Here is a 27,704-nt window from a genome sequence, read left to right as displayed (position 1 = left end):
TCCTTGCCTGCTCCTCCCCCAGCCCCACTGCCCTCAGAGGTCCCTTGCAGCCCCACTCACGGCAGCGGGTACTTCTTCCACAGCAGCTTGGCCGGCAGTGTCTGGTACACTGTCTTCTGCTTCCCATCCACGCTGGGGCTGCTGGGGCCGCTTTGTACGATCTTGGCGCACTCCATCTGTTCATCCCATGAGCCTGACAGCACGTACTGGGCCTTTCCCTGGCCATCGCTCACCACGCCTGTCACCTGTGGACATTGTTGGCAGGATGAGCATAGGCCCAGGCCTGGTCTGGGCCAGCCCCCAAGGCTCTGAGAGGCGGCCTTGCTTACCTTCCGGGCCACCTCTTTAGAGAAGTAGCTGTAGGGTAGGAACTTCAGCTGGCACCGGTCCTTGGTCTTATGATTCACAATCTCAATGTCCCCTGTCTGGTGAGGGAGGGTAGTTAGTGGTCAGCGGCCTATGACCGAGCCACACTCCCCCGCCCTAGGGCACCCTGTGACCTGGTCGATCCAGAGCTTGCCCACAATGATGTTATGCACAGTCGAGGTGCTTTTCCTCCACACGTAGTGATTCCCACTGGCTTGGAATTCTAAGTGGATGGCACCTGGAGGTGAGATACGGGGTCGAACGTTGTGGCCCACGGTGCCGGGCCCGTACCAGCCTGCTCGCCCACAGTCCCAGGGTCCTGACAACTGGAAGCAGTATTCATGAAGACTAGGGAAAGGGGGCACAGGCCAGGGAGGCACCCAGGAAGCCTGCGGGGGGGCAGAGCAGGGAAACTAATGTCACCCCTGGAGGACCCAAGCTGGCTTCTGGGTTTGGCAAAACCCTCCCCCTGTCCAGAAAGGCTGTCTGCCCTGGGAGAGCACAGGGCCCAGCTCACCCAGCGGCATGATGGAGAGGTATTTTCCCCGGAACTTGCTGGAGATGGTGATCTCCTGCCAGAGGCTCCAGCCGTTCTTGGAGGACACGTAGTGTGCGGCTGACGGAGGGTGGTGGCTCACCTGAGACCAGGCCCACAGGGCATGAGTGTCTGTTGCACACAGGCCCAGACACTCAGGCCTGCCCCCAGCCAGCCGGGGACAGCAGGCCAGGCTGCTCCTCTGGGGACCACAGACCCGTGGAAGGTCCCCAGGAAGGACAGCGCACTAAGGGGAGAAGCAAGGGCATGGCCGTGGGTGCAGCCTAGGCTGTCATGCTATGGTCCTGAGACTGAGGCTGTGAAGTGGGGGTGATGACAGAGCCTGTGCCTTTTGGGATGGCACGTCACCGGTGACAGGCTGTGCTGAGGGCTGATAAAGTGAAGGTGCTCCTCTCGACTGAGGGCTCCTGTGCCCACTTCCTAGCTGACCTCCCCACACCCCCTCAGAGGGCATGTCTATGGTGCTGTTACAATGACGAGGCCCAGGCCGAGGAAGCCATTTTAACTGAGGGGCAGCGTTGGGCCCTGCCTCCCGGCCAGCCTGGCCCCAGGGTAGGTGCACGCGTGGGTGACCTGCTCCAGGCCTGGATGGTGGTGCCGTGAGTTCTGCTCACCCATGCCGGGGCCCCCAACACCTCCACCCCTTCCTCTCATAGCACTGGGCTCCACTGATCCCTTTCTTCTTGCCAGGACACCCTCCCCATCTGTCCTTCCTCATTTCTGTGTGGCTCCTCTGGTCCCAGGGTGCAGCCTCACCCAGCACCAAGCTGTGCCCCACAGCTGCCCACGGACGACACTACTCAGACCAGCCGGGGCTCCTGATGCCCCGCCTGCACCTCTCGTCTCCGTAAGGGGCACCGCCACTTCCTTCCCACATCTCAGCAGCACAGGCCAAACCCGTCACCCATTCCCATGCGCTGGGTGTCTCTGAGCCTGTCTGTTGCCTGTGGCCCAGGGACGCGGGGTCCTGTCATCAGTGCCATCTCAGGCAGGCAGTCTGGTCTTTTGAGCTGCTTACCACACGTGGTTTGGAGTCAGCCCTGCCCCTCCTTCTCGTGCACCTGACTTCACCCGAAGCAAATCCCAGCTGTTCTTTCTTCAGAAGGCATCCAGAATCCACCCCTTCCCTGCCCCCGTGTCCCCAGGCCACAGCGGATGGTGCAAAGTCTCCCTGCTCTGCTCTCACCATGGCAGCCGGGGGACCCCATAAAACAAGTCAGATGTCATGCCTCCTCCAGCCGCCAGTCTCCTGGCTGCCTGCCCATCTTCCTCTCTGCCATCCCTCGCTGTGTGTCAGAAAAACCCACTCCATGACCACCCCTTACAGAAATAGCCAAAACCACCCGACAGCCATAGCACCTGTCCCCTAGCCCCTGCCCCATGGGAGCAGTCACTTCCCAGCAGGCTGCACCCTCAGCACCTGAGCAGCCCTCGGCAGAGCATGGGCACCTGATCAACTCTGCTGAACAAAGTAAGGCATTCGCTCACTAGTTTAGGCCAAGAACCTGGGGTCATCCTTGCTGCCCGCCCCCCCTCACCCTTTCTGTCTCCACACATCCAGAGCATCAGCAGATCCCTAGGCTCCACCTTATAGATGGGTCTGGGCTCTGCCCTCGCTGGTCCGGCCACCACAGCCGCCTCCTACAGGCCCCACATAGCAGCAGCGCCCGCCTTTCCGGCTCACTGCTGGTCTGAACCATCTACTTTCTGAGCTTATGCCTGGCACACAGGAGATGCTTGGCGGCGGCCCATCCCGGGTGCCTTCCTGCACACGTCTGGGTCCTCTCAGCCCCCACAGAAGGACACCACAGGGCAGTCTGAGAGGCCACTGCTGAACCTTTTAGCTTGTGGGCCTGGTTTTGGCCCTGTCCCATGGGGAGACAGTATTTCTGCTGGGAAGGCATGGAGAGGGGAGGTGAGCTGACCCCACACCAGGACCCACGTGCTCCTCACACTCCAGGCCACTATTGTCACTGACCAGGGCCCCCCAGGTGCAGGCTCTTCCCTGTCGGCTCAGTGGCGACCCCATGCCCCAATCCCATTGGACCCCCCAGCAGTGCCCTGCAAATGTCCCCTGACTGCTGCTCCTCAGTACCCGGCCAGGAGAGGAGCCCTCCCTGTCCTCATCCTCCACACACTGTTCTCACCAAGCTCTCCTCCCATGGTGGCCCTCACCTTGTCCAGCAGGCCTGCTGGGACAGCGTGTCCCTGAGCTCAGGCCCGCCCCAGCTGCCTGATGGACCTCAGCTTGACAGCCCCTTGGGCATGGACATGTCAGGGTCAGAGGCTGTGTCCCGCTGGTCTCATTCTGACCCCCAGGCCTAGCAGGAGCAGCTTGGCCGGAGTGTGAGCAGCCTCACCTGCTCACAGAGGGAGCGCAGGCCCATGTCGTCCAGACGGTCCAGCTCGAAGGTCTCCCCCAGCATGGGGTTGAAAGGCTTGGCGATGCGGTGCACGGTGGTGGAGTAGGAGGACACAGAGAAGGCGGCCACGAGGCACATCTGCTCCACCGAGCTGGTGCAGTGCACTGCCTTGTCCAGCAGGTGGTGGTACTCCAGGTCCTCCGTCAGCCGCTGGAGCATGGACAGGGGCTCGTTGAAGTTGACCTGTGGGCAGGCGGGGGGTGGGGGGTCAGGCCCACTGAGACGGCTGCTCCCAGCTCAGGCCTGGAGTTGGCACAGCGCCCTTGCCTTTCTCTGACGTTCAGGGACATTGCTGCTCAGATGACACCTTCAGGGGGGTTTCTCTGACAACCCCATCTGTGCACCCCCAAGCCCCACCTGCCTATCTTCTCCACAGCCCTCACCGCCTCCCGGCCCGCTGTGCCTTGCACACATGCATCACGTTTGCTGTCAGCCTCCCATCCTGTGACAGAAACGCCAGGAAGGCCAGGGCTTCCGGCCCGTCCTGACAGGATGGGTGAAGAATGGACAGAGCGGCCTTGCTCATATTCCGAGCTATCATGCAAGTTTTCTGTTCAGAGCTCCTGGGGTGCGCCCCCATCTCAGCCTCAGTAGGGCAGAGGCACCTGTCCCCTGTAGTGCTGGCCTGCGGCCCTGGGCCAGCTGTCACAGAGGCTCCCCTGACACTCAGACGTGGGTGACATTACTCTCCCCGGTTTGCAGATAAGGACGCCGAGGCTGGATCCATGTGACGGGACTTGTCCTGGGTCACTCAGTGGCACCAAGGCTGCCCTGGAGCCCCTGACTCCTCCCTTGTGTGGAGGCCGTGGCGGCCGGGCAGCAGGAGCAAGCCAGCCTTGGCCTCTGCCCAGTGTGACCTTGCTAGAGGGGGCACCGGGACAGCTCCTGGCACAGAGGAGGGCCGGCCTGTCAACACACACAGCCCAATCCTGCCATTTCCTGACTACGAGGTCAAAACAGCTGGGACATCGTGAGGCCCCATCAGGTGCAGCAACGCTCTGGGCGTCCCCAGGTCTCTGCTCAACACAGAGCCACTTCTTGGCTCCTTCCCTTGGCCGGAGGCCTGTGCTCTTGGGGGACTGTGGCAGTGCCACTGAACGTGAGTCAACAGTTTGTCTGCTCCTCAGGTGTAAGAAAATGACCCTCGGGGCTGCCTGTGTCTCATGCAGGCCATTACTTCTTGTCCATACACAAGAAAACAGCCGGGGGGGACCCAGGGCGGCCACCCCGCCTGAATCCCTACCGGCATGGGGATCTTGGAGAGCTCCCGGCCGATGCAGTTCTTCATGATGCTCCAGAGATTAAGGCTGTAGTTGGGCTTGTCGGGGATGCGGGCACGCCTCTTGACTTTGGGGGGGCCCTGGGGCACAAGTGAGGCGCTGTCCAGCACCTGCCAGAGAAGCAAGAGTGTGTGTGTCAGCAGAGGCCAAGAGCACTCCGAGGGGTGTCTGCAGGCCAGCTGTGGGTGGGACCGTCCCCAGGGGCCCCAAGCTCAAAGGGCCAGCCCCTTGCAGCCACCCTCAGGTCTCCCCCTCACTCACATTGTCTGCTGGGGTCCATTCCACAGAGCCTGTAGTTCCACCCTCAGCTTTCCTGCAGGAAACACAAAAGGCAGGTTATTAACAAACCCAGCTTCCTCCCCAGGACGCTCTGCCTTCTATATAGACCCTGTAGAGAGGTCTGAGGGGCTGAGGCTCCCTGTCCAAGGGGGCGTCTCTCAATTCAGGACACTCGTGTGAGGCTGCAGGACCCCCAGGCAGCGATTTGGAGGGGCTCCTGCTCACTGAAGCCTCATGGTGGCAAATGCTGGGCAAAGCCCTCACCGAGGTCCCTGCCCATAGCCTCCAGCTCGCCCAGGACCAGATGAGGCCAGGGGCAGTCCCTCCTCAGGAAGACCTTCCTGGAGTCCCAAGGGCCCTTTTTGTCACAGATACACCTCGCCGTGTTGTCTGCTAGTCTCCCTCCCTCCCTAGATGGGCTCCGGAAGGGCAGGACATGGGTCCAAGGCATCCCTGTACCCATGACGACTGGGGTGGATGGTCAGCAGAGCAGCAGGGGCACTGGGGCTGATGGCCCCAGGCTCTGAGGGAGCCCCACGGAGGGATGACCCAGGCTAGTTGGAGTGAGGGACAGGTCATTCAGGGCCTCAGAATGGGAAGGGCTCACACAGGTCACTGGGGGAAGTGGGGGAGGCATGGAGCGCTCAGACAGGGCACACAGGCAGAGGACCTGCTACTGGCCAGCATGGCCACAGCACGAGGTGGAAATGGCTGTGCTGGGAGGGTCACCTGCTTGCTGGTTGGGTGGGAGCAGAGAGGCCTGGGGCTGTGGCCAAGGTATGGACACTGCTGGGGAAGGGGCAGGAAGGAAGCTGAGCCTCCGGCCCTGGGGCTGCAGGTGCAGGTGCAGAGGGCAGGGAGCCTGAGCAGGACCCTTCCAGCTGCAGAGCCCAGGGGGCGCCACTATTGCCTGATGAAGTGGAAGGAAGTTCCAAATGGTCAGCCACGTTCATCTGGGAGGCAATACAAGCATCTTTAAAGCACTGAGAACTGGACAATGATTCTGAGCTGGAAACACACAGCTGATGGGACCAGAAGCCCCATGAGGGGTAAGAGGGATAATAGCCCTTTCCCTGGAAGAAACCGTGAGAGGAAAGTGGTGAAGCACCTGGGACCAAGAGGCAACAAAGGGGTGGCCAGGGGCTCCCACCAGCCTGCTCCCCTGGACTGGGCTGCAGGGGCCTGTGGAAAGCAGCAGGAAGCCTGCAGTTCCTCCTCCACTCCTGGGCAAGCCTGGGAGGCGCTGTGCCTGTGACAGACCCCACGGGTAACAATGGCAGCTCATAGCACAGGCTGCGGTCCCTTACGTCACTGTCCCCAGGACTTGGGTCCTTCTAGGCTACAGGAGGGCCCCAGGTGCCTGTGGAGCTTATCGCCACCTCTGTGTACCCCAGCCCCTTCCACGCTTGCCAAAACTTCTGTTTTTAGGACCTCGAGCAATTTGATTATGAGAATAAAGATCGTAATGACAAAACTCCCAATTATATTAAGGTGACCAATTCCAGCCCCAGCACGCTCCCCTCTGGCCTCGGTCCAGCCTGCCCGCCTAACACCTAGCTCTGCACGTGTGCAGCAGCAGGGTCACCCCACAGGCGTGTCCTGGGGTCCCCACAGTGCCCGGCAGCATGGCTTTCAGTGATCATCAATGTCCCAGTTGTGCATTTAGAAATACTCCGAAAGAGCAGGCTTTTGTGAAAAACAAAACAAATGCTTGGAACTAGAAAATAAAAGACTCCCTGCATCTGCCGACGAGGTAGGTAGAGGGGGCAGCTGGGCCCCTGTGCAGCCTGAGGTGAGACGGAGGGAGCCCGGCCCTCCTGGCCCAGCCCCAGCCCCACCCCCACTCCAGGACGGACCTGGATCTGGCCAGCGCCCTGTTCTCCATTTCCATTTAAAATGAAACCATGATACAAACTTGACTTGGGCCATTTTTGCCTAAGGAACAAAAGAACCAATCAAGGCACAAACGCTATCTGGACTGAGACCTAAAACCCCACGTGCAAAGAGGAACAGGACGAACAAGGCAGGGACAGCAGACCCAGGAGAGGGTCCCTCCGGGGCAGCCGTCCCCGGGAGAGCCCACCTGTCCTCCTTGGCCGCTGTGATCACGGTGATGAAGGATGTGGAGTCTTCCATGGCATCGAAGTACTCGGTATCCTCATCTTCCTCACTGTCCTCTTCTTTAGGAGTCAGGAAGCTTCCTGCGGACACGAGCAGAGCTGCTCCCTCAGTTGGCAACTTCACAAAGCTCGTCTCACCCACCGGGAAGCGCACAGCCTGAAGGGCCCCTCCTCCCATTCTGCCCTTCCCTGCTCCGGTCACCGGGTCCTGGTTAACCAGGCTGTGGCCGCCTCACTCGGTTTTCTGGACTGTGCTTTCCTCTCGGTGCCCTGGCACGGAGGCCTCCTTGCTTGCAGAAGCCTCCCCTGATCTCTCAGTGACGCTGGTCGTTCTGCCTGTGGCCCAGCTTCCCTTTCTGCCCCCGCCCCCGCCCCGGGGTGCCCATGACTCCTAGCCTGAGGTGGTCACCAGGCAGCCCTACCACAAGGGGGCCCGTTGGGCTCACTGAACCTATCTTTTGAAAACTGGAACCTAGACATGGGGAGACTTGCCATGTGGGGGCAGGCATGGGGAATACAAAGCCACAGAATGACCCAATGTGGGCCCGGCAGGGGGAGCCAGTGGGCGGAGGGGGAGGCTGAGGGCAGAGTGGACAGAACGCGCTAGTCGATGGGCAGAGTCCCACGGCCTCGCCCTCTCACCCTCGCTGAAGCTCTGGGTGGGGTTGGCGGCCCGGCCAGGGACGCTGCTGCGGAAGGCCCGCTCGAGGCTGTTGTGCTGCTTGGCCAGCTGCTCAATCGTCTCCTCCAGGTGGATGCGCTGCTCTTGCTCATACTGCAGTGCACGCTGCCATTTCCGGCTGTGTGTCTCTGCTAGTTCCAAGAAGTCCTTGCAGGCCTGGGGAGGGAGGGAGCAGGGGCCTGTGAGCACGGGCCGTGTTTGCTCCCGCCCTGTCGCCCCCACCCCACCCCCACAGGGCACTGAGGAAGACCCTGGGGTACTGTCTCCCCTCCCCTCTCCTTCCCTTCCTCGGGTGGTCAGGAACAGCTCTGCTGGCCCCTCTGGCCTTCACGGAGACACGGGGACCCTAGCTTTCTCAGAGCCAGCCTGGGAACTGCTCTGGTTGGCGTTCCAGTCTCGATGCCATCTGAGAGCTCCAAAGCCAGGTGTGCTGGCCGAGGCCGCCCGGCCTGCAGCAGCTGGGGACGCTGGCTTTTCGTCAAGACTGGGGGCCAAGCTCTCAGCTGTCACATCCTCAGTGTGTGCTAGACCTGAGGTCTGTCATGACCCCTGTCCCCACTGGGCCCCAAGGTGCCCCTGGCAGCTCAGGCTAATCCCTGGCTTTGGCACAGAAGGAGGGAAAGCCACTGCATTGGGCTATACTGCCCGGTTGACACAAGTGATGGGGTCTTGTCTGGCGGAGGAATTGGGACTGGAGTTACCTCAAAGTCTGTCATCACACAAGGCTGCTTTAAAGGTTCCCGCGTCACACTTGTGGCCCACTACGCCATCCAGATTCCTTTCAGTTTCCCAGGTCCATAGGCAGCCCCACCACACACTCTTACGCAGCAGGGGTTGGTCATTCTGCCCCTGTCATCACAGTGGACGGGAGGACCCAGGCCTCAGCTGGTGTCCCTGGAGGGCATCAAGGTCCAGACCGGAGACCTCTGGATTTGCCCTTTCTGAACTCCCGACCGGGCAAGAAGGGACACATTGCCTCGGCCCACCCTGTTTCAGGTTCTGGCTGTCCCCCTCCCCCCCCCAGCGCTCCCCTCCCAGTCCTCGAGGCACCAGCCACAGGGCTCCACGCACACTAGGTACTGTCTGACCCTGAGCTTCAGAGACATGCTTTCCTGGAGGGGGCAGGGCACACGAACCCTTGCCTGCAGCACAGGGACCCGCGCAGCGCCATCCTAAAGGGCCACTGTGAAGAACCAGGCGATGTGGAGACTCCACAGACACTCCTTCGGGGGCCCTGCCAGCATCGGCACTGCACCCAGCACACCTGCTACCCGCCAGGGCTGCTCAGACCTCTCCTGTGCCCCCCAGGGAAGGGCCCTGACCCCTCTCAGGCCCCTTGGACACTCGCCTCCCCGTCATGTCACGTCTGCAAAGTCAGCTTCTCTAGTGACTGGGCCCGTTTCTCTTTGTCCCATGGAATCCCCCAAACTCAGCAGCTGGCCCAGCACGTCTGCTGGCTGAGGGAGCACCTCCCATGGGGAGGTGTCCTGGATGGACCAGCACCCGCCCACGGGGCAGGCTCCTCGTGGCTGTGTGCCATGCCTGGGCTCGGCTGGCCTGGCTTAGCAGAAAGGGCCCCATCCCGGAGCTCCAGAGGGCTGGCTGCTCAGCCGGCCCCGGGCAGTCACTTCTTTAATAAGCCCCCTGGGCACCTGTCTCCCATCAGCTAACCCCCAGCAGCCACGCAGAATGTGCAGGGCGAGATGTGGAAATGGAGGCCAAGGAAACCAGCGAAGTTCAGTGGTAAGGGCACAGTTTCAGGGATGAGGCCAGGGTTCCTGCACAACCCTTCCCCGACACCACCCCCTTCACTGTGTCCTGTCTATGGGACAGAACAGTAATGTCTGACCCCCTGCTTGTGGCTCCTGTCTCCTCTTGCCCTGTCGAATCCTCAAGGTAGGAGGAGGGGTATCCCCATCTGACAGGGAAATGGGGACTCAGGTCCCAATAGCTCTCCTGCAAGACTCGGGGAGGGGGTGTATTCAGTGCACTTTGGGCCTCCCAACCCCCCCCCCCAAAAAAAGTCGAGGATGGCCACGCCTAAGCCACTGTTACCAGAAGAGGCACAGATTTATACTGACAGGCATCCTGGCATAGGTTGGGGGTGGGGAGACCTCAGGGAAGAAATCTGCTTAGGCACTTAGGCCCTGAGGACAGGAGAGCCTGCGTCCAGGGCAGTCCGAGTCTGGGGCTATTTGAGTTTGTGAGTTGCAGATCTACAAGGCTCACCTGCTGCTGTGGAGATGCACTCACTGACCACCACGCTATTTGGGGGCCCCGGAGGTGGGCCTCAGTGAGCCCGGTGAGGCTTGGCTCTGAGCCTGACTCTGCTGCTGCCTGGCTTGTGACCAGCAGCCCAGGCTCTGTCACCCTGGGTCGTACAGTGGCCTCCACCTCGCCCAGTCCCCATCCCTCCTCATCACTGCAGGTCTCAGGGCACGGCCCTGACAGTGGACACAGGGAGCACCTGTGCCAGTGGCCTAACTATAAGGTGCCTCTTTGTTGGCTGTGCACCAGTGGGCGTCAGAGGTTACGGTAGTGGGGAGGCAGGCAATCGCTCTGGGTGGAAATGCTCCTGACCCTTACAGAAGTCCTGACCCCATTCCATAGACAGTGAAACTGAGGATTTGAGGTCACACAGCAGGAAGTGGCCAACCTGGACCCAGAACCCAGGGCCTGGGCCCAGAGCTCAGTCCACCCGGAGCTGCTACTTCCATGAGACTCCTGTCCCACTCACCCCTTTCCCATGGCCCGAAGCTTGGCCCCAGGGCCCACTCACATCAGTCTTGGCTCCTGCTGCCCACCTGCTATTGGACTGGCTCAGGCAGCTGCCAGAGCAGGTGTGCTCTGCTCCTGGCAAACTCCACAGGAGGCCTGGTGCTGGTGGAGGGGAAGGGCCCTCATGTCCCCGGCGGGCGCTGGGCACAAGGCACACCACTTCAGGGAATCCCCTTGCTGGGTCCTCCTATCTCCCCTGAGACTGAGGCCCAGGGAGGAGGTGCTACCCAGGCCAACAGGAGGAAGTGGATGGGATCCCAGGTCTGTCTGCCCCCAGAGCCATGTCTCCCCCGCAGAGCCGGGGTCCGTCCTCAGGAGGCACAGCCCCCTTGCCTGCCTGCCTGCCTTGCAGTAGGTTGCAGAGGCCACCCCACATCCCACACAGAGCCTTCACGCAGGTGCGACACGTGGGTGAGACACACGACAGGTGCTTCGTGATTTTCCAGTTCTTGGCAGTCTGTGGGCGCCCTGCAGGCCCCTGACTGGCCTGGCAGCCGCACGAGGCCATGGCCTCTGCCCTTGCCCTTCCTTAGCTCTCTTCCATCGCGTCTGCTGCCATTAGTCCCTGCCAACCCCGCACGGCTCCTGCAGTCGTCCGTGAGTTTTAACAAATGGGTGCTTTGCTTTCACATAGCTTGTGGCATTTGCAACAGGACTTGGAAAAGAGTCACTAACAGGAAGGAGTAGAACACAGTAGCGAAGGTAATGGTAAGTAATTCCCATGAACTCCCCACAGAGGATGCTCCTCTGGCCTCTGGGTTCCTAGCAGCAAAAGCAAAGTGGGTGAGATGATTGCAGTGTCCGATTAAACAAGGGTCTCGAGATCTGGGCAGTTCTAAATGTTACACTTGCCTAAATGTTAAAACGCAGCACAGTATTTGGCAGATGCAGCTGTAAACAAGGTGAGCTCCACAGGCACTGCAACCCAATGAGCAACCTGGTGAATATCGCCAAGTGCAGAGAAGAAATCCACATGTGATTGATCAAAGTGTCCACGTGCAGTGGCTGGGCCTCCTTTCCGGAGGGAGGAGCTTTCCGGATGTGAATCCCCTCTCCCTCACCCGCTGCAAGGAAATAAAACTCAGCCTTGCGACAACTGCATCTAGCTCTCCAAGTGGCGAACCCCTTGAGTAACCCCGCAAAGACAAATTAGGCTCCTTACCTCCTACCCACGACATTCGTGAGCTCTATAGTTTAGAAATGCCCATCTTCTCTTCCAGGGAAAGTGCAGGTGGGTTGTATATGTCAGGGCTGCTGACAGCCCCTCGAGGACCTGGCCCTAAATCCTCTCCAGTCACATCTCCTAGGGCGCCATCCTCCCCACACCGGTGAGTATTCCCCACCAGGCACACTGTCTTTCTCCCCTTCTGTGGCTCATCCCAGACACCCCTGTGTACTCTGATGCAGCTACCGTGGGCCAGGGCTATCTGGGCATCCTCACAAGTACCGAGGCAGCTGTTTTCAGGGAGGCCAAGGGACTTAGCCCAGGCCACAAAGCACTATGTGTAAGGAACCAAGTGCAAGTCCCCCTGGTCCCCACCTGCAAGTCTCCCAGATCATGGGACCGGCACTGCCACTGCTTATTTGGTAAAGCTGCATCCTTATGGCTGGCTGCCTGGGTGTCCCTTGAGGGCACAGGTGGTGTGGCATCCATGGCCTTGCTAGACAGGAACTGGGCTCCCAAAGGGGCTCACGAGCAAGGGTGTCCGGGAATAACCTCATTCAAACCACAGGACCCAGCCCTGCCTCAGCCATGCCTGCCTCCCAGCCCCTGCTGCTGGGGACATCGCCCATAGCCAGGGCCACTGGCTGTAACCTGGCTGTGTCACCTCCTTGTTGGCACTGCAGGACAGGCTGCTGTAGAGCAGCAAGGAGAGAAGAGAAAGCCCTGGGACAGCTGTGGCTTCCTTCTGGCTACTTGTGGCTGGTCTGTGCACTCAAAGATCAGGGTGTCGCCGTTGCTAAAAAGGTGGCAGGGCTGAGGCTGCTGTGCAACAGTAACTAGGGGCTCATGTGGCTGGACCTGGGCCTTTGCCACTGCCACCGCCACCGTTNCAGCCCCTGCTGCTGGGGACATCGCCCATAGCCAGGGCCACTGGCTGTAACCTGGCTGTGTCACCTCCTTGTTGGCACTGCAGGACAGGCTGCTGTAGAGCAGCAAGGAGAGAAGAGAAAGCCCTGGGACAGCTGTGGCTTCCTTCTGGCTACTTGTGGCTGGTCTGTGCACTCAAAGATCAGAGTGTCGCAGTTGCTAAAAAGGTGGCAGGGCTGAGGCTGCTGTGCAACAGTAACTAGGGGCTCATGTGGCTGGACCCGGGCCTTTGCCACTGCCACCGCCACCGTTGTGGGGGGTGGGGAGGCCATCTGCAGCAGATGACCTGCCCCTGTCACCCTGAGGGCTGTGGAGAGCCCGGCCATCCCTCCCACCCCAATGCACCTACCTGGAATCCACCCCCAACTCCCAGGGTTTCCTCTGGCGCTGCCTCCCTTCTCCAGGCCCCATCCTGGCCACACAGCCCAGACAGGCAGGTGCAGGCCTGGCCCTGCCACCTGCTTGGGAATGCTGAGTTCGTCGGTGCACTACAGTTTGCTCACTAAGCTGGATTAGGCCTGGGGCCCAGCAGGGGCTGGTGGGGGTGGCTCCCAGGGAGGGCCTGGATGCTGCAGGCTCTGAACCCAGGGTCCCATTTCCCCTGAGGCTCTGCCACAACCCTCTGAGCTCCTGCCTAGTCCTGAGCAGGAGCAGCACCTGGGGGACCTGAATCCTCCTACCCACACTATATACTACCCACACTAAATCACGCAAGGGGCAGAGAGCAGGCAGAATAAGGAGCCCAACATCTGGGCCTCTTGTGGGTGCTGCCTCACTGCCCACCCTGGGTAGGTCTATGACCCCCTGGGCCTTGGGGTCCTCATGGGACAGAGGGCTGAACCCCAGGACTCCTAAGGAATCCCTGATTCTGTGGCCCATCAGGGTGACTGTCCCCGGGATGGGAGCGGGGTTCCAGGCTCCTGGCCCTGCCCCCTCCTCCCACCCCCAAAGCTATGGAGAGGCTCCTTGAGATGAGGAGGTACGGGGCCTGCGGGCAGTGTGGTTCTGACTCCGTGGGGAGGGCGGGGAGCCTACTAAGCCGCTCAGAGGAGAGTGGGAACCGAAAAGCCCAGCACAGAAAGGTGGCTCCCACGTAGGGTGGGCCCTGCCTGCCCACCCAGAGGAAACCAGGCTGGGGCCAAGCTGTGTGACTCCAAAGGAAGCTGCTGCTGGTCACCCCAACGGCTGTCCCCACGGGGCAGGCACAAAGCCTCTTCGAGTGGCAGCCTCTGCCCAGCTGTGCCCAGGAGGACAAACTCTAATCGCTTTTGTAGTTCCTAATCCTAATCCTGACCGTGACCTTGCTGCTCCCCAAACGTGGGCAGGTGAGCAGGGCGTGGCGTCCGCCAGCCTGGGTCCCCTGCCTGTCCTGTGTGTGGTCCAGGGAAGCCTCTCGAGCCCTCAGGAGGGTCAGCAGAGCCAGGACCCCGCTGGGGCCTGCCCTGCAGTGGCTGCTCGGAAACCACCAGTCACCCTCCTGCACCCTCACTGCCTCCTAGACAGGGCCGTGGGGAGGGCGCTAGAGGGGGACTGGACATTGGGGTTGGCAGCCCTGGGACTCACAGAGGAGGTGGGAGGTGGGCCAATTGCACAAAGGTTCCAGGCTGGGCTGAGAGGGTGCCCTGGGCCGACAGCGCCAGCTTGGTGACTGGCTCTGCCTCCACAGCCCACAGGAAGTTCCAGTGACCCTGGGTGCAAGGGCGGGTGGGAGAAGGGCTATGTTTCCACCTGCAGCCAGGTCGGACCTGCCAGGTGTGACGGTGACGTGTCGGGTCTGCAGCAACACTCAGGCTTTGGGGGTCCCCAGGCGGGTGGGTGGCTGGGGCCAAGGTTGCCGGCCCACCATCTACTCCACCTCGTAGATCCTCGTGTGGCCAGCATTGCTGTGGACCCGCCCCCCACTGGCCTGCAAACCAAAAGGTGAAGAATTTGAGGAAACTGTGTGGAGTCATGGTCTCCTGGAGCCCCTCTGTGTGGCCAGAAACTCACCCCAGGGGACACCCCGGGGCCAATGGGGTCTCTCCTTCCCCTCCCACTGAGGAACAGCAGGCCGGCCTCGGCACACACCGCATGAAGGCAGGAAGGGGCAGGGCGCTGAGGTTCAGGCCAGGGCTGCCCGGCCCAGAAGCTGCCACGCGAGAAGGAACGTGGCCATCTCAGGCCTCCAAGAGCACAAGTGGGGTCCCTGAAGCTGTGACAGCACCCTAGGCTCAGACGGGGGTGGTTTCTCCGGGTCAGGACCAGTCAAGCTACCATTTGTGTATCTACTGGCCCCTGGGCCCTGGAGGCTGAGCAGCTCCCAGAGCTGGGTGGGCACCTGCCCCTGCCCACTCCTCATGCGGCACTCAGCACAGGCGGCCCAGCCAGCCCTCCCCGACACCAAAGGGACAGTCACCGCCTCTCCTTGTTGGACTCATGGTGCCAGGGAGGCAGCTTTTCGCTTTGATTCAAACTTTAAAATAGCCCTTTCCACATTCAAAATAGCTTAGTCCTTGCACACAAAATAGCACCATCTGGCCACCAGTTTGCCAACTGATTTTAGACCGTTCTGGAATCTATTTTTATTCATCTCCCCAGGACTCAAATGAGCAAGTTGTCAGCAGCAGAACAGGGGTCAGCTGGACAGGAACCTGCCCGAGGGCCCCGGAAGCAGGAGGCGGGGCAGCTCTGGGGCCGCACCATTGCTCCGCTTGGGCGAGCGCGAGGAGCCCCACGTGATGGCCCAATGGGGCTCAGAGGGGCCTCCGAGTGTTTCTGGCAGTAAACACTCCTCCGATCTGGGTCTTTAAATCTACGATGCCCCGCATCTGAGGCCTTGGCTCTAAACTGCTGTCTCTGTGTTAGCAAACCTGCTGCACCTGCCCTCAACCTGTCCCCACCGACCCCTCCTGCCCCTGTGACCCACTCTGGCCTCGGCACCTCCCCCACCCTCATGCCTCGGATGCCCCCTCTGCGCTTCGCTCTGCGGCTTCCTTCAGCTGGAGTTGGAGCCAACTCCCTCCCCTCTGGCTGCGCAGGGCTTTCCTGAGTCCCTGCGGTCAGGGTCCACACCCTGGTCCTGCCCAACCGGCTCTACTGGAGGCACCAAAATGAGACCCTCGTGGGCCTGCCTTGGTAAACAGGGGGCCTAGAGTGCAGCGTCCGTTCCACTGGGCCCCGTGAGGTGGGCCCTGTGAGCAGCCTCTCTGCTGCCTTCTGCCCTCACTGGTCACCTGGACCACCTCTGGTCTCCTGTGAGGCTTGCCCTCCAACCAGCTCTGCTCACTGGTTGGCTGCACAAAACCTGCCTCTGGGAAAGGCTCTGCATCCTGCCCGCATCTGTGGGACTGACCAGTGGGCCCACGGCCCGATGTGAAGACTGGGACAGGGTCCGACAGCACGCCCCCCACCATTCTTCTAGCGGCTCAGGCCCACGCCTTGCAGTTCCTCCTGGAGGCCCCGTTCTCTCGGCCCCGGAGCAACCCCACTGCTCTTCCCTCCACTCACAGCAGCAGCCACCGCTTCTCTAGACCCTCTCCCCTCGGCCAAGCCACCACTCACCCCTAGGCGACAACGGGGGCCTCCTAGGGGGGCCTCTGCCTACCCGCCCGTCTCACAACAGCCCTTTTTCCGAGCAGTGGCCGGCTCTCGTTGAAATGAGGGTTGGGTCGTTTTCCTCGGCTGCACAAGCCCCTCATTCAGAGTGGAGGGCAAAGTGCTCCCCACACGTGAGGCCTCCTGTGGCCAGTTCCCGTCTCCCCAGGCGTCCCTCCCACAGTCACCCCAGCCTGCATGGTTTAGGCTCTTCTCCCCACCTCCCTGCAGGCCCTCCACTCTTCCCCTCCCCTCCAGCCAGTCTGTGTCCATGAGCTCTTGCTGCACGCCCCAGCCTGCTGTTTTCTCTCTTTGCCTCTAACATGCTCCATCATCTCCATGGTTACAGCTCCCAGGCTTTGCTCACCGTATGCCAAGGGCCTAGGCCAGGACCTGGCTGGACCATGGAGGAACCGTGGAGGGCCTCCCATGACTCAGCATCCACCAGCAGCCCCGTGCTGCCCTGTCGAAAAGTGCTGGGTGGGGTGGGGGGTGAGCTGGGCTGACCTGAACTCACGGCTCCTAAGACCACAGGTTCACGTGGTTGGAGGGGCCGTGTCCTGGGCCCTGCAGGAGTCGCCCACTCTCAGGAGCCTCTCCCAGCTCAGTTGTGGAGCTGTGTCGGGAGCAGTCTGCCTTGCTCAGCCCCACCTCTGAGGCCTGGAGGAGCAGCTGTGGGGAGACAAGCCCAGCGAGGGGCCCCACACTGCAGACGGAGACGACCACCACCTGCCCTGCAGTTCTCAGTGCCTTCTAACTGGGCCCGTGGCCGCCTCTCCCTGGGCCAGGGCAAGAGGAGATGTGGGTGGGTGGCTTACGGAGGTCCCAAGGGCTCAGGGGACAGGGAAGTGGAAGTGAAAGCACAGAAACAACACTTCTCTGGCCAGGCTCGGCGGCCTGGGCCTCAGACAGGGCCTGCTTCCACCCGCCAGGAAGGGGAGCCTGGCACGGGGAGGCAAGGACTCCCCCAGAATGACCACACAGTACTGTGGGTTCTTCTGCCCAGGGCAGCGGCCACGAGGCTAGAACTCAAGGGCCACCTGTGGGGTGCTCAGGCCAACCAGGAGAGCACCAGGGTGCTGGGCCAGCTGGTGGTGACAAGGACAAGTGACGTGACCTTTCTGCACTCACTCTGTGGTCTGGTAACACCCAGCACATCTCCTCTCAGTCCTGGCCTGGGAGAGGAGGCCACAGTCCCAAATAGAAGGTGTGGTGATAGGTGACACAGCCCTTTCCACACACCCCGTGGCCAACACTGGGGATGGCCCGGAGGCTGATGGCCGTGACACCAAGGCCTCCTGCAGCAGCTGGGCCTGTGACCCTGGTGCAGAATGATTGCTCTGGTCTCAGGGCGGTGCTTGGATAATATAAATGACAAGGACATGGAAGCTGTAATGACAGCAACCTGCTGTGGCTGCAGTGAGGAGCAAAGTCAAGGGAAGAAAGTGGGGCAGGTTGCTGTTGTCACATTGCCATCAGCCCCGGGGCCTGTCCTTCAAACCAGGGCACTTTGCTTCACCACAAAGATAGTCACAGGAAAAAGAATAAAAATTGAATTTATTTTTTTCACTTTATAAAAACTAATACCCAAAGCATAAGATAGTAATACGCACCAATCCCATCACCCTTCACCTTAAACCACGTGACTGGTCCAATGCGGCCACATCAGGCGCACCCTGGCTGCGAGGCTTGCCGTCCCTACACCCAGGCCGGCGGAGCGCCTGTGCACGGGCTCAGTGTGAGACCCAGTCATTTCTAGTGCTGTGTGCTACCTCCTAAGTGGCAGGCTAATTCACAGTCACCCAAACTGATCCAACCAGGGAACTGCAGGGCTGCCTTTGATCAGACTCACAAAATCACCCACTAGGGAACTGTGCCCGACACCACGCGATTCATTCATTCGCTGCTGCATTCTTTCACAACCTGCCCGCATGCTCTCTCTCTCATTTGCTGAGGCTCCTGTGTGCTGGGCACAGTGCCAGGCACAGACGTTCCGGGCCACTGGGATTGCAAGGGAGACTGTGTCCTGTCCTTGCAGGAGACAGGGAGGACCTGCCAAGATGCTGCAGTAAAAAAGCCTATGAGATGCCAGACCCACAGACAGGGCGGTGGTCAGCAGTGGTGGGGGTGGGGACTTGGGGTGAGGGTGGCAGGGGTGCGTTTCCTAACCCTCTCACCCCAGCACAAGGGAGGGGTGAGTTTATTTCTCCCCTGTGAGGCAGCAGGTTATAGAAGCTTCTGGAATCAGGAAGACAGGGGCTCACAGCCTCTGTAGCTGCCTCAGTTTCACCACTGTAATGCTGAGTGGGTGAGGTGAGGTCAGCGTGCAGAGGTCTGGGACACAGTGCGACCATGGGACGTTAATTCCTTTTCCTGTTCTGGCTTCTCACTGGCCTGTGGCCCACTCCAAGCCCTCCCAGCCCCTCCCCCAGGAGCTGGGGCCTGGGGCCGAAGAACGGCCACCTGGGAGGGAAGACAGCACCCAGGGCTGACTCAGCTGGGTGAACTGCGAGAAGGGGCCCTGGGAGCACAGAGAGAGAAAGACAGCTTCCCCGAAAAAGTAACCTCTGTCTGAGGTGGGACAGGTGGGCAGGGGCTGACAGACTGGCCTCTTCAGATCTGGTGAGCTGTCCAGGCTGATGGAAACCCCAAGACAGGTGGCCAGTGGGGAATGCATGGGAGATAAGGCTGGGGAGGGGCTGCTGGGCCCACAGGGGGCGCTCAGGAGTTGTGTGAATCCCAGGCTCCATCTCTCCCTCACTGTCGAGAAGGGAAAAATGTGTCTGCTCTCCCTCCAGGGAGCAGGGTGGTGAGGCTGCCACCCACATGGTCAGGGAGGTTTGCCCACAGCCAGGTCCTACCCACGGGGCCACCACGACTGAAGAACCATCCTCAGAGGCCCAGGAAGGGGGGGGAGCGCTTTAGAGATAAACTAGTGTGGGTCCCTGTCCCAGGGCACCTCTTACAGGGAGGTGGGTAAAGAGCTCAGCACTCAGCACCCAGCGACGGCCCAGAAGCGGCCACTGTTAGTATTTCCCTTCCCTGCCCGAGAGAAACCCTCTTTACCCTTCCGGGCCCAGCTCTGTGGCCACTGCTTCTGACCCCTGCAGACCCCACCCTGGCTGACAGGACACACGGCTAGTATTCCATGGTCACTCTCCTACTGGGCTATGGTCAGCTTGGCCTGAGTCTACCTTCCAGCCCCTCTAGAAACTTGGCCTTCAAAGGTGGGAGCGTGAGCTGCTGCCCCTGTGTAACTACTCCTCAAGAAGGCCATGATGCTGAGCCCGCGTGTGACGAAGTGCCACTGGCAGAGTCCTCTGGTCTATGAGATCCAGGGACAGAGCTGAGTCCCCTCCTGGCGCAGGCCTGGGGCAGCTGCTCAGCTCTGGGTTTGAGTCCCAACAGGCAGGAGCTCCCTAACTGCCTGAGCCACGTGCTCACGGCTTCACCATGTGCCGAGGGGGAGGGTTACCCTGAGGTCACTCTGGTGCTGCTGACCTGCTCGGATGCTGCCCCCAGAGGGCTGGCCCAAGGCCCACCCAGCACCCGGCTCCGAGTCCTGCCAGCTGAAACCACAGAGCAGGTGGGGACGCAGGGGCTCAGTATGACATGGCCCAGTATGATATTCCTGTAGCTTCATGTCAGAGCCCTGTTCCTATTTCTCAGTGACCAGGTTGGGTCATTTCTCTGCAAGGCGGGTGACCAGGGTGGCAGCGGGTGGTGATAGGTGGCTCTGCGGTCCAGGGCTGTGTGCAGAGCCTGTGCTTTCTCGCTGACCCCGTTCAGGTGAGGAAGCGGGGCTGGGGTGGCTCTGCAAAGGGTGATGTAGCAGGCAGGTGTGCAGTGCGGGCTCCCTGGAATGTTTTTCTTGAGGCATGAGACCTGCTATAAAATATCATGTACTGGGCACTCCCACTGGGCCACTGCTGGGGACTCGCCACCCTGCTGCCTTGGAAGGGACAGCAGACAGACACATGTTCCCTTCTTGGCAACGGAGCCCGGGATGGTGCTGGGGTGGGGGGAGGGGGGCGGCACACAAAACTTAGTGAGAGGGCAGAGGTCGAAATAGCAGCCTAAACTCCATAAGGCAGGCTCAGCACCACACAGCAGTGCCCCTGGGTTCCAGGGCTTTCTAGCCAGGAGGACCGGCTCTCTGATAGGGAGCTCGGAAACCCTCCATGGTGACATCCATGTGGGGCTTCTGAGGACGAAAAGGGAACTGTCAGTTATCTGGGAGGTGGGGAAAGAGTGTGCTAGAGGGTACAGCACGGGCAGTGGGCAGAGGTGATGGGCAGAGACCTGAGGGGGGAAACTGCGTCACTGTTCAGTATTTCTGGTCCAGAAATCTCCTGGGTGCATCCGGTTCCCTCAAACAGCTACAGGGGGCGCCAACATCCACACCAGGTGAGATCAGCACCTGGGAGCAGTGGCCCAGTAACAGCCTGTCACTAACCCTGTTCTTCTGGGAGCCGGTGCCCTAAAGGCTCATGATACAGACAGCCTTCCATAAATTTGAAGGAGGTTAAAAAACTGTCCCTCTACTTTTCTCCTGAAAGCTGAACAGCCCCAGGTTCTCCACCGTCTTGGGGAGAGCGAAGATGAAGCAGCGGTCTCTCCCGCTGCGGGAAGGTGCTGCTTGCCCAGGGCCCTTTGACGGATGCATTTCCTACGGGCTCTGGCTGGCTGGCATCTCTCCTTCCCATTCTGCTTGCAGAACCCAGGCTCAGTCAGAGCCCACGGTCATTCACCATTCACAGCGCCTGGTGGGGACGGGTATTCCCCCAGCTCAGGCTGGGGGACTGCTGGACGCTGCCCTATGGGTCAGACGGGGGCTCGCGTGGGTCAGGCTGGGCAGGGATGTGGAGCTGCTGTGGACCTGACGGTGGGGAAAACGCAACTTCCTCCTACAGTGAGATCTGGGGGGACCGGAGGGATCCCGATTGGTCCTTCTGGGGACAACTGGGGTGGCCTCCCCTATTCTCCATCCCTAACTTCCCAGAAAGGGCCCTGGTGGGGCCTCAACCCAGAGGTAGAAGGCATGCCAGAGACTCGGGGTCCTGAGATTGGGGGTTCGCTGCGGGTAGAAGTGAGGTTGCCCTCTGTGTGCTGACCTCAAAGTGGGAGGGGCCTCCACAGCCCTTTTTACCCTCACCAGCTGGGGGGGGGCAGGGGCATCACACCCCCATGGCACCCACGCTCGGCTGCTCACTGACTGGGTGGGCGACTGGGCAGCTCAGGGGATTTCTCTGAGCCTCAGTTTCCACTCTGGCACTAATGATATCTAATGATACTAATGAGGTGGTAGGAAGGGGGAAGTGATCCTGGGTGTGAGGGGGCTCCGCCTGGGGTTGGGGCGTGGGAGCCACACTGCTGCCTTAGTTACAGGTCCCTGGTCCAACCCCCTCCTTGTATCAGGTGGAGGTCAAGGCCTGGCCAGGGGTGGGGAAGCTCTGCCTAGGTGGCCCCTCTGCACACAGTGGGGCTTTGGACACTGGGTGTCTGACAGCCGTGCAAACCTCTTTCCCAGAACCGACCTAGTGGAGTCCCTTCTAGGTGAGGAGCGGCGCTCAGGAAGGCCGCCCAGGAGAGATGCAGGCCTCTGCACGCGCCCAGACTACCAGCATGGCCTGTCAGGGCCGGTGCCCCACTTCTGTGTACCCCCTTCCCCAGTGGAGGGGACAGGGAGAGGCCCTGACGTGCACGCTAGCAGGTGGCAGAGCCCCGCCCGGAGCACGGCTCTCCTGTCACTCCTGTCCAACCTGCTGGCGCCAGAACCGAAAACAGGGGTCACCATCAAACCCAGGGTCCCTGCTTCCCAGGAGGTGACTCACTGTGCACTCGGAGGGTGAGCCGTGTCTCTGGCTCGCAAGCACGGATTAGCCTATGACGCCTGAAAAAACACTGTGCTAGAGACGCCAGCGGAGCAGCTCATTATCTGGGGAGACCCAAGCTGCTACTCAAGACAAAGTGGCTTCCATCTCAGTGGGTGGGCGGCGGTGGCTTCGGGGATGGATGGGGAAACATGAACACATCATTATGCCATTAAATGCTTAATATGCATGCAGGGAATGCAGGAACCTGGGCCCCCAGTGTCCAGGGGCAGTAAGGAGGCCGGGGGCCGTGAGGGTGGTCACAGGAAAATGTGAATGCAGAGTGACGACGGGGCCAGCATGTAGGGCTGTGACTTGCCTCTCAGTTTACAGACTGGAGTTACTCATTTGGCTACTGCCAGCTTGGCCTGACCCACGGCAGCCTCAGCTCTAAAGGTCTCCTGGCTCCTGGACCCCCCACACCTCCACCATGTGCGGGGGGGACCCCTGTGGCCCCAATGCTGCTGCATCTGCCCTGTGACTCCAAAAAGCAGGAGCAGCTGTTGGGGGCCAGCATGGCGACCACCTGCTCACCGTGTGGGCACAGCTGGGAGCCCTGGCCTTCCTCAGCCAGGACCAGCCTCTTACGGCCTCAACCCAACTCCATGCCAGCCCTGGCTTCCACCAGACAACTAAAAAGAATGCCCTTGCCCAGCGATGCCCGAATGGATGGGATGACAAAGAGGACAGAGTGCGTGGGAGAGAGCCAGCTTTGGGGAACGGCCCGAGGCCACCTGAAACAAAGCCCTCGATCTGTCAGATGCCCCAGCTTCCCTCAGGTGCTGGTGACAGGGAGGCACTTCCCTCTTGGGCAGCCCGCGCAGGCACTCACGTTGATCATAGCATTGGACGTGATGCGGAAGAGCGTGGCCCGCTCGTTCACGGCCTTCAGCTTCTCGCTGCTCTCGTACGGGACCCTGAGGCTGTCCAGCTCGTTCAGGGAGCGCTGGAGCGCAGCACCGTGCTTGGCGATGAGGTCATTGCACGTGCTGAGGTCATCTAACTTCAAGGAGAGGTTCTTGATGGTGTTGTGCAGTTCACTCTTGTCCGTTGGGGTGGCAGTCTCGTCGTCGTCGTCCCCCGAGTCATCTGTGGGGAGACAGGGTCGCTGGGTTTATCACTGACGGCATCAGAGGCCCGCCCAGCCTGGGCTCACTCAGTAAGGGCAGAGCTCTGTGTAGTGCCGGTTCCTGCCCCCAGGCAAGGCGAGGTATCCGCCAGCCTTCCCTGGGTGGGCACAGGCCCTCCTGAGTCCTGGGAGGGGACTTAAAGGGGGACCAGTTTGCATGACAGGCCTGGGCTATGCTTTGGAGGGGGTAGGACTATAGGCACCTGCTGCCCCCCAACCCCCCTGGGCTGGGATGTGCAGGCAAGGGGGGCTGCACTGCGTGGGGAGGGGAGACGCTGTGCAGGAGCAGCTCTCATCCCAGGGCCAGAGACCCCAGATAAAACCTAGTTCCTTTCTCCACATTACAAGCCCCGCCCAAACCGACCCACGCTTTCCCGCCAACCCCACTTAGCTCTCCCTGCTCTATGCCTCCCCAGCCACACCAACCTGCCCTGGTCCCTGCAAACACGTGAGCGCTCATACGTGGGGCCTTTCCCACTGTGTCCTGCCTCACCGCACCTGCGTTGAACTCGTTACTAAGCAGTACACCTTAGTGAGCAGCTCAGAGGGTCCAAGTTCTGGTCCAGCTGCCGGGGACGCCTCCCCTACCCAGGCCAACGTCCCAGCTCCCCGTCCCCGATTCTGCCCCACCCGGTCCTGCTGCAGGTCATCAAACCCGTCTCCCCTGAGGGAGCAAGGCAATCTCACCGACCAAATGCCTTCTGTTGCAGACACTGGCTGTGGCCTTTCCAGGGTCCCATCAAGGTGGAGACTGTACTATTCCCAGGGGACAGATGAGGGAACTGAGGCTCAAAGAAGGGAAGTCACGCCCCAGGCCGCCCAGCCAGTGCGCTGCTTCCAGAGCCACATTTTTCCCGTGAGCCGGCTGGGTGGGCGCTCCCTCTCCTCCCGGTCCCCCCTCCTGCACAGCTGCCCAGGCGCCCTTGGTGCGCCCCTTCCTGGGAGTCCAGGGTGCCTCAGATCCGGGCCCACTGCCAGCCCAGTGGTCACTGAGCTGTGGGAGCCTCTGGGGGGTTCAGTGGGCAGCTGGTCTGGGCCCTGCTCCTGCTTTAATGCCGAGCGCGGAGCAACCAAGAGCTAACCGAGACCTGGGGGTGCCGGAGCCTGTAACCGCTGAGGGGTTTCTGAAACGCCTTCTTTCAGAAGTGATCAGCAAGAAACTTTTTTTTTTTTTGTAGATAAAGGAAGTCTATAACCCAAGACACAAAAATTTTAAAAAGTGCATGTTGTGAGAGAGTAGATTTTTCCCACGGTGGGCAGGATGCGTGGGGGTGGCCACAGCCGAGTCACAGCCCTGAGCTGGTGGCAGTGCCAGGCCAGCCAGTGGCGTGGGGCCCAGTTGAAAGGGGGTGTGGGGGGGGAAGCATCCATTGTACACTGTGTCCCTGCAGCCATGAGGAGCCTTCGGCCAGCACCCAGGCTAGGGACAGGAGCCTCTCCCCCCAGGCCTGCCCAACTGCAGCCCCCAAACGACCAGCGCCTGGAGACCGCACGTGCCAGGCCAGGCTACGGGCTGCTGGCTTTACGGATGTGAACACTGAGCCTTAGGGGGGTTAGAAGGTCTTGACTACTCTTCCTGCTCTGCGGGTGAGAGAGTACAAGTTCCTGGAAGACAAGCCACCAGTTCAGATCCGAATCCTCTCCTCTCTCTGGATTGCCGTAGAAAGGCTCCTATGGCTAATGCCGGGCCCTGAGTGGGGGCAGTGCTTCTGTTCATGCATGTTGATAACCCAGTGAGGGAGGTCTTTACCACATGCAGTAACATACCCACAGGTTCTGGGAATAAGGACATGACACCATGGGGGGCCACTGAGCAACTGAGACTGAGCTGAATGCACTGGGCTGTGCTCTCACTCTATCACTGACCATCAGGTTTGACTTACTGGCCTAGGACGCGGTCCCCAGATGCTCCCTAGTTGATCACCCAGGCTCCTTCCTGGACAAGGAGACCTCACCAGTCCCTCCGTCCTCCCCTCAAAGCCTGGCACCCACACCTCCTGACTGGTCGGGGGTGGGTGGTTCTGGGTCCTGCAGTCCTGCTGCGACCCCATGTGGCTTTGGTTAAGTGCACTCATTCACACACTGGGAATATTAACACCTGTCTAGGAAGGACATTACGCCCCCAGTGCACGGCCCTTGCCGAGCGTCGGCCCACCAGTATCTCTGCACCTTCATCAGCACAGCTCACTCTCGCAAATAACCAGTCTTGAATTTACTTCAAGTCACAGAAACTTGGAACCAGTGGGAGCCTCTATGTGTTTGCTCTGCTCCCTGCCCCCGCTCCCTTGAACCCTTAAAGAGCCAGCTCTGGCTAAAGAACCCACTGGGCACCGGTGCCAGGGCTGGGATCCTCTTTCCTGGGGGGGCTCCTGGGGAGGAGTGGGTTGCCATGGAAGCAGGCAGCTCAGCAGAGCCAGGTAAGCTATTTTTAGAAGTGGAGCTATTTTACACCTTCACAGGAAAATGGATCAAATTTCTGGGTGGGAAGTCATGCCAGGAGGCAGCTTTCTGAAACCCAGAAACCAGAAGGCTGCACAGCTGGTTTTGGATGGGGGCAGGGCGGTGACAAGGTGGGGGCAGAGGCCCCACAGCCGCACCATTTTGCACTGTCTGCTGCTTGTTGCTCTGGGAAACATGGCTTTGCCCTCACATGCCCACAACCTCCTTGGCTAAGACACAGGACAACTGGGGGGTCTCCTCCCCCTCACAACCATGGCTGGAGATGATTGAGAATAGCTCTGGCTCACAATGGGAGGGGGGCCTCAGGGCATGCAAGGTCAAGGGCATGGGCAAGCCCAGTGCTCAAGCCCTCTGCACCCACACCCAGTGCTGCGCTGGACAAGTTTTGGGGGGAGGGGTGCAGAGATGGGTCTTGACAGGGGGACAGGATGGCAGGCAAAGGAAACAGGTCTGTGGGCGGAGGGACAAGCACAGGACCCCAGCAGGGTCCTGAGCAGGAGGGGCATCTAGGTAGCTCCTCTCTGTCTAGGTGCCGAGAAGGTGGAGACCCCATGTGCGGTGCCCAAGAAGGCCCGGCAGGGTCTGCCAGCATCTCCTCTCCTTCCTCCTCCTCGGTTCTTCAGCCCCTCCCGTGAGACTGGTGGACACCAAGGGCCCTGGTGCTTCCCTGCTTCTGTGCCTCCCCTGGGCTTCTTTCCTCCTCTTCTCTGTCTGGTGACCGCTGGCCATGGCTACTGAGCCACCACCCTGGACCCTCGGGCTCCGTCTCTTGGGCTCCTGAGAGTTGGGCCTCTTGACCGGTCTCCAGCCAACTGGAATAACATCCAAACATGTACAAAGAGCCCAGTGGCTTCCCGGAGGACCAGGGTCATAGACTGCTCATCTCTGCAGGCCCGGCAGCAAGCTGGGCATGAGAACACAGGGCTCTGGGGGGAGCATCCTGGGGGGAGACAGGAGAGAAGCCTTGCCCCGCTCTGGGAGAAGCGGGAGGAGGCAGCCACACCAGGAGACCCGAACCGCCATCTGCAGGAGGGCGGAGCAAGGCGGATGGAGGCCTAAGGCAGCCACAGAATGTCACTGGCTGAGTGGGGTTGGGGATGATGGGAGTAAGGGATATACATCGTCTCTGTGTGTCCCTGCTCACCCCAGTATGCCCCATTGGCCTTGTCCTGCTGTCCTGTCATGCCACAGAAAAGAGAGCATAGGGAGGGGAGGGTGGTGAAGGACCCCTACACACAAGGCAGGTGACCGACTGCACCAGGGTCCTGAGGGCCACCTGTCCGGCCGTGGCTTACGAGCACTTAGGTCACCAGCGGGACTAACCCTGACCCAGCAGCGCTCCACTGGGTCAGCAGCACCATTAATAAGGACAGGCTCTGCTCCCTCCCCTCTCTGCCTAATTCCTGAGCCCTAGGAGCTTTCCAGCTGGTAGTCCCAGCCCCTGGACGGCCACACCTCCCTTGTGCTCCCAGGCCACCTGCCACTGGGGGCGGGGCTCTCATTCCATCCTGAGCACAAAAGACACTCACTGAGCAGGAAGTGCATCTTTTTCTTTCTTTCTTTCTTTCTTTTTTTTTTTTTGCAGCCTGGCTGCCCAAAGACACACCCACCGCAGGGCCCCTGAGGAGATAGAGATGCAAGTGTCAGTATCGGTTTCGGTTTCGGTTTCGAGTGAGAGCGTGGGAACTTGCACTCCAGGCAGAGCCCAGCCGTTTCCAGTCTGCAATGTTAGCACCTCAAACTTTCAGTTACAGCAGGTCTGGTGATTTCTGTTTAGATTTCAGGAGGCTGGTTAAGCTGCCCCAGTTTGATCACAGAAAGCAATCAGTGGAATGCTGAGGAGAGACAGAAAAAGGCTTCGGGGGCCAGTCCGTGGGGTGTCGCATAACCTCAGTGGGTCTGAGAGCGAGCCTCCAGGTTGCTGGGTGACTGCCTGTTCTGTGCCCCCGTATGTCGTGCCACTCCCTCAGTGACACGGCATGCCGCAGGAATCACACCCAGAAGAGGAAAGGGTGGTACAAGTTAAGCATGGTGTCTAAGACCCCAAGGCTCCCAGGTGGGAGAGCTGGGAGTGGTGGCATGGTCTTCACAGA

The 27,704-nt window shown here is 60.5% G+C and overlaps 1 protein-coding gene across 5 annotated transcripts in view; it reads right to left on the bottom strand.

Moving 5' to 3' along the window:
• OSBP2 (oxysterol binding protein 2) overlaps positions 1-27,704 on the bottom strand; it is a 137,127-nt gene that overhangs the window by 9,139 nt on the left and 100,284 nt on the right. For all 5 annotated transcript variants that reach the window (XM_037052524.1, XM_037052526.1, XM_037052523.1 and 2 more), the window contains 10 exons: positions 22,855-23,111; positions 7,667-7,862; positions 6,988-7,105; positions 4,887-4,938; positions 4,589-4,735; positions 3,283-3,528; positions 884-1,004; positions 501-604; positions 330-425; positions 61-245 (listed from right to left, as the gene is read on the bottom strand). In XM_037052524.1, the coding sequence (XP_036908419.1) occupies positions 61-245; positions 330-425; positions 501-604; positions 884-1,004; positions 3,283-3,528; positions 4,589-4,735; positions 4,887-4,938; positions 6,988-7,105; positions 7,667-7,862; positions 22,855-23,111 (1,522 nt within the window). The remainder of the gene's footprint in view (positions 1-60; positions 246-329; positions 426-500; positions 605-883; positions 1,005-3,282; positions 3,529-4,588; positions 4,736-4,886; positions 4,939-6,987; positions 7,106-7,666; positions 7,863-22,854; positions 23,112-27,704) is intronic.

Source organism: Sturnira hondurensis, unplaced genomic scaffold, assembly GCF_014824575.4.
Source record: "Sturnira hondurensis isolate 20B ecotype Veracruz unplaced genomic scaffold, ASM1482457v3 Scaffold0007406, whole genome shotgun sequence".
Taxonomy (NCBI): Eukaryota; Metazoa; Chordata; class Mammalia; order Chiroptera; family Phyllostomidae; genus Sturnira; species Sturnira hondurensis.
The sequence above is the reverse complement of the archived record's forward strand: the minus strand, read 5'-3'. Positions and strand labels throughout refer to the sequence as shown.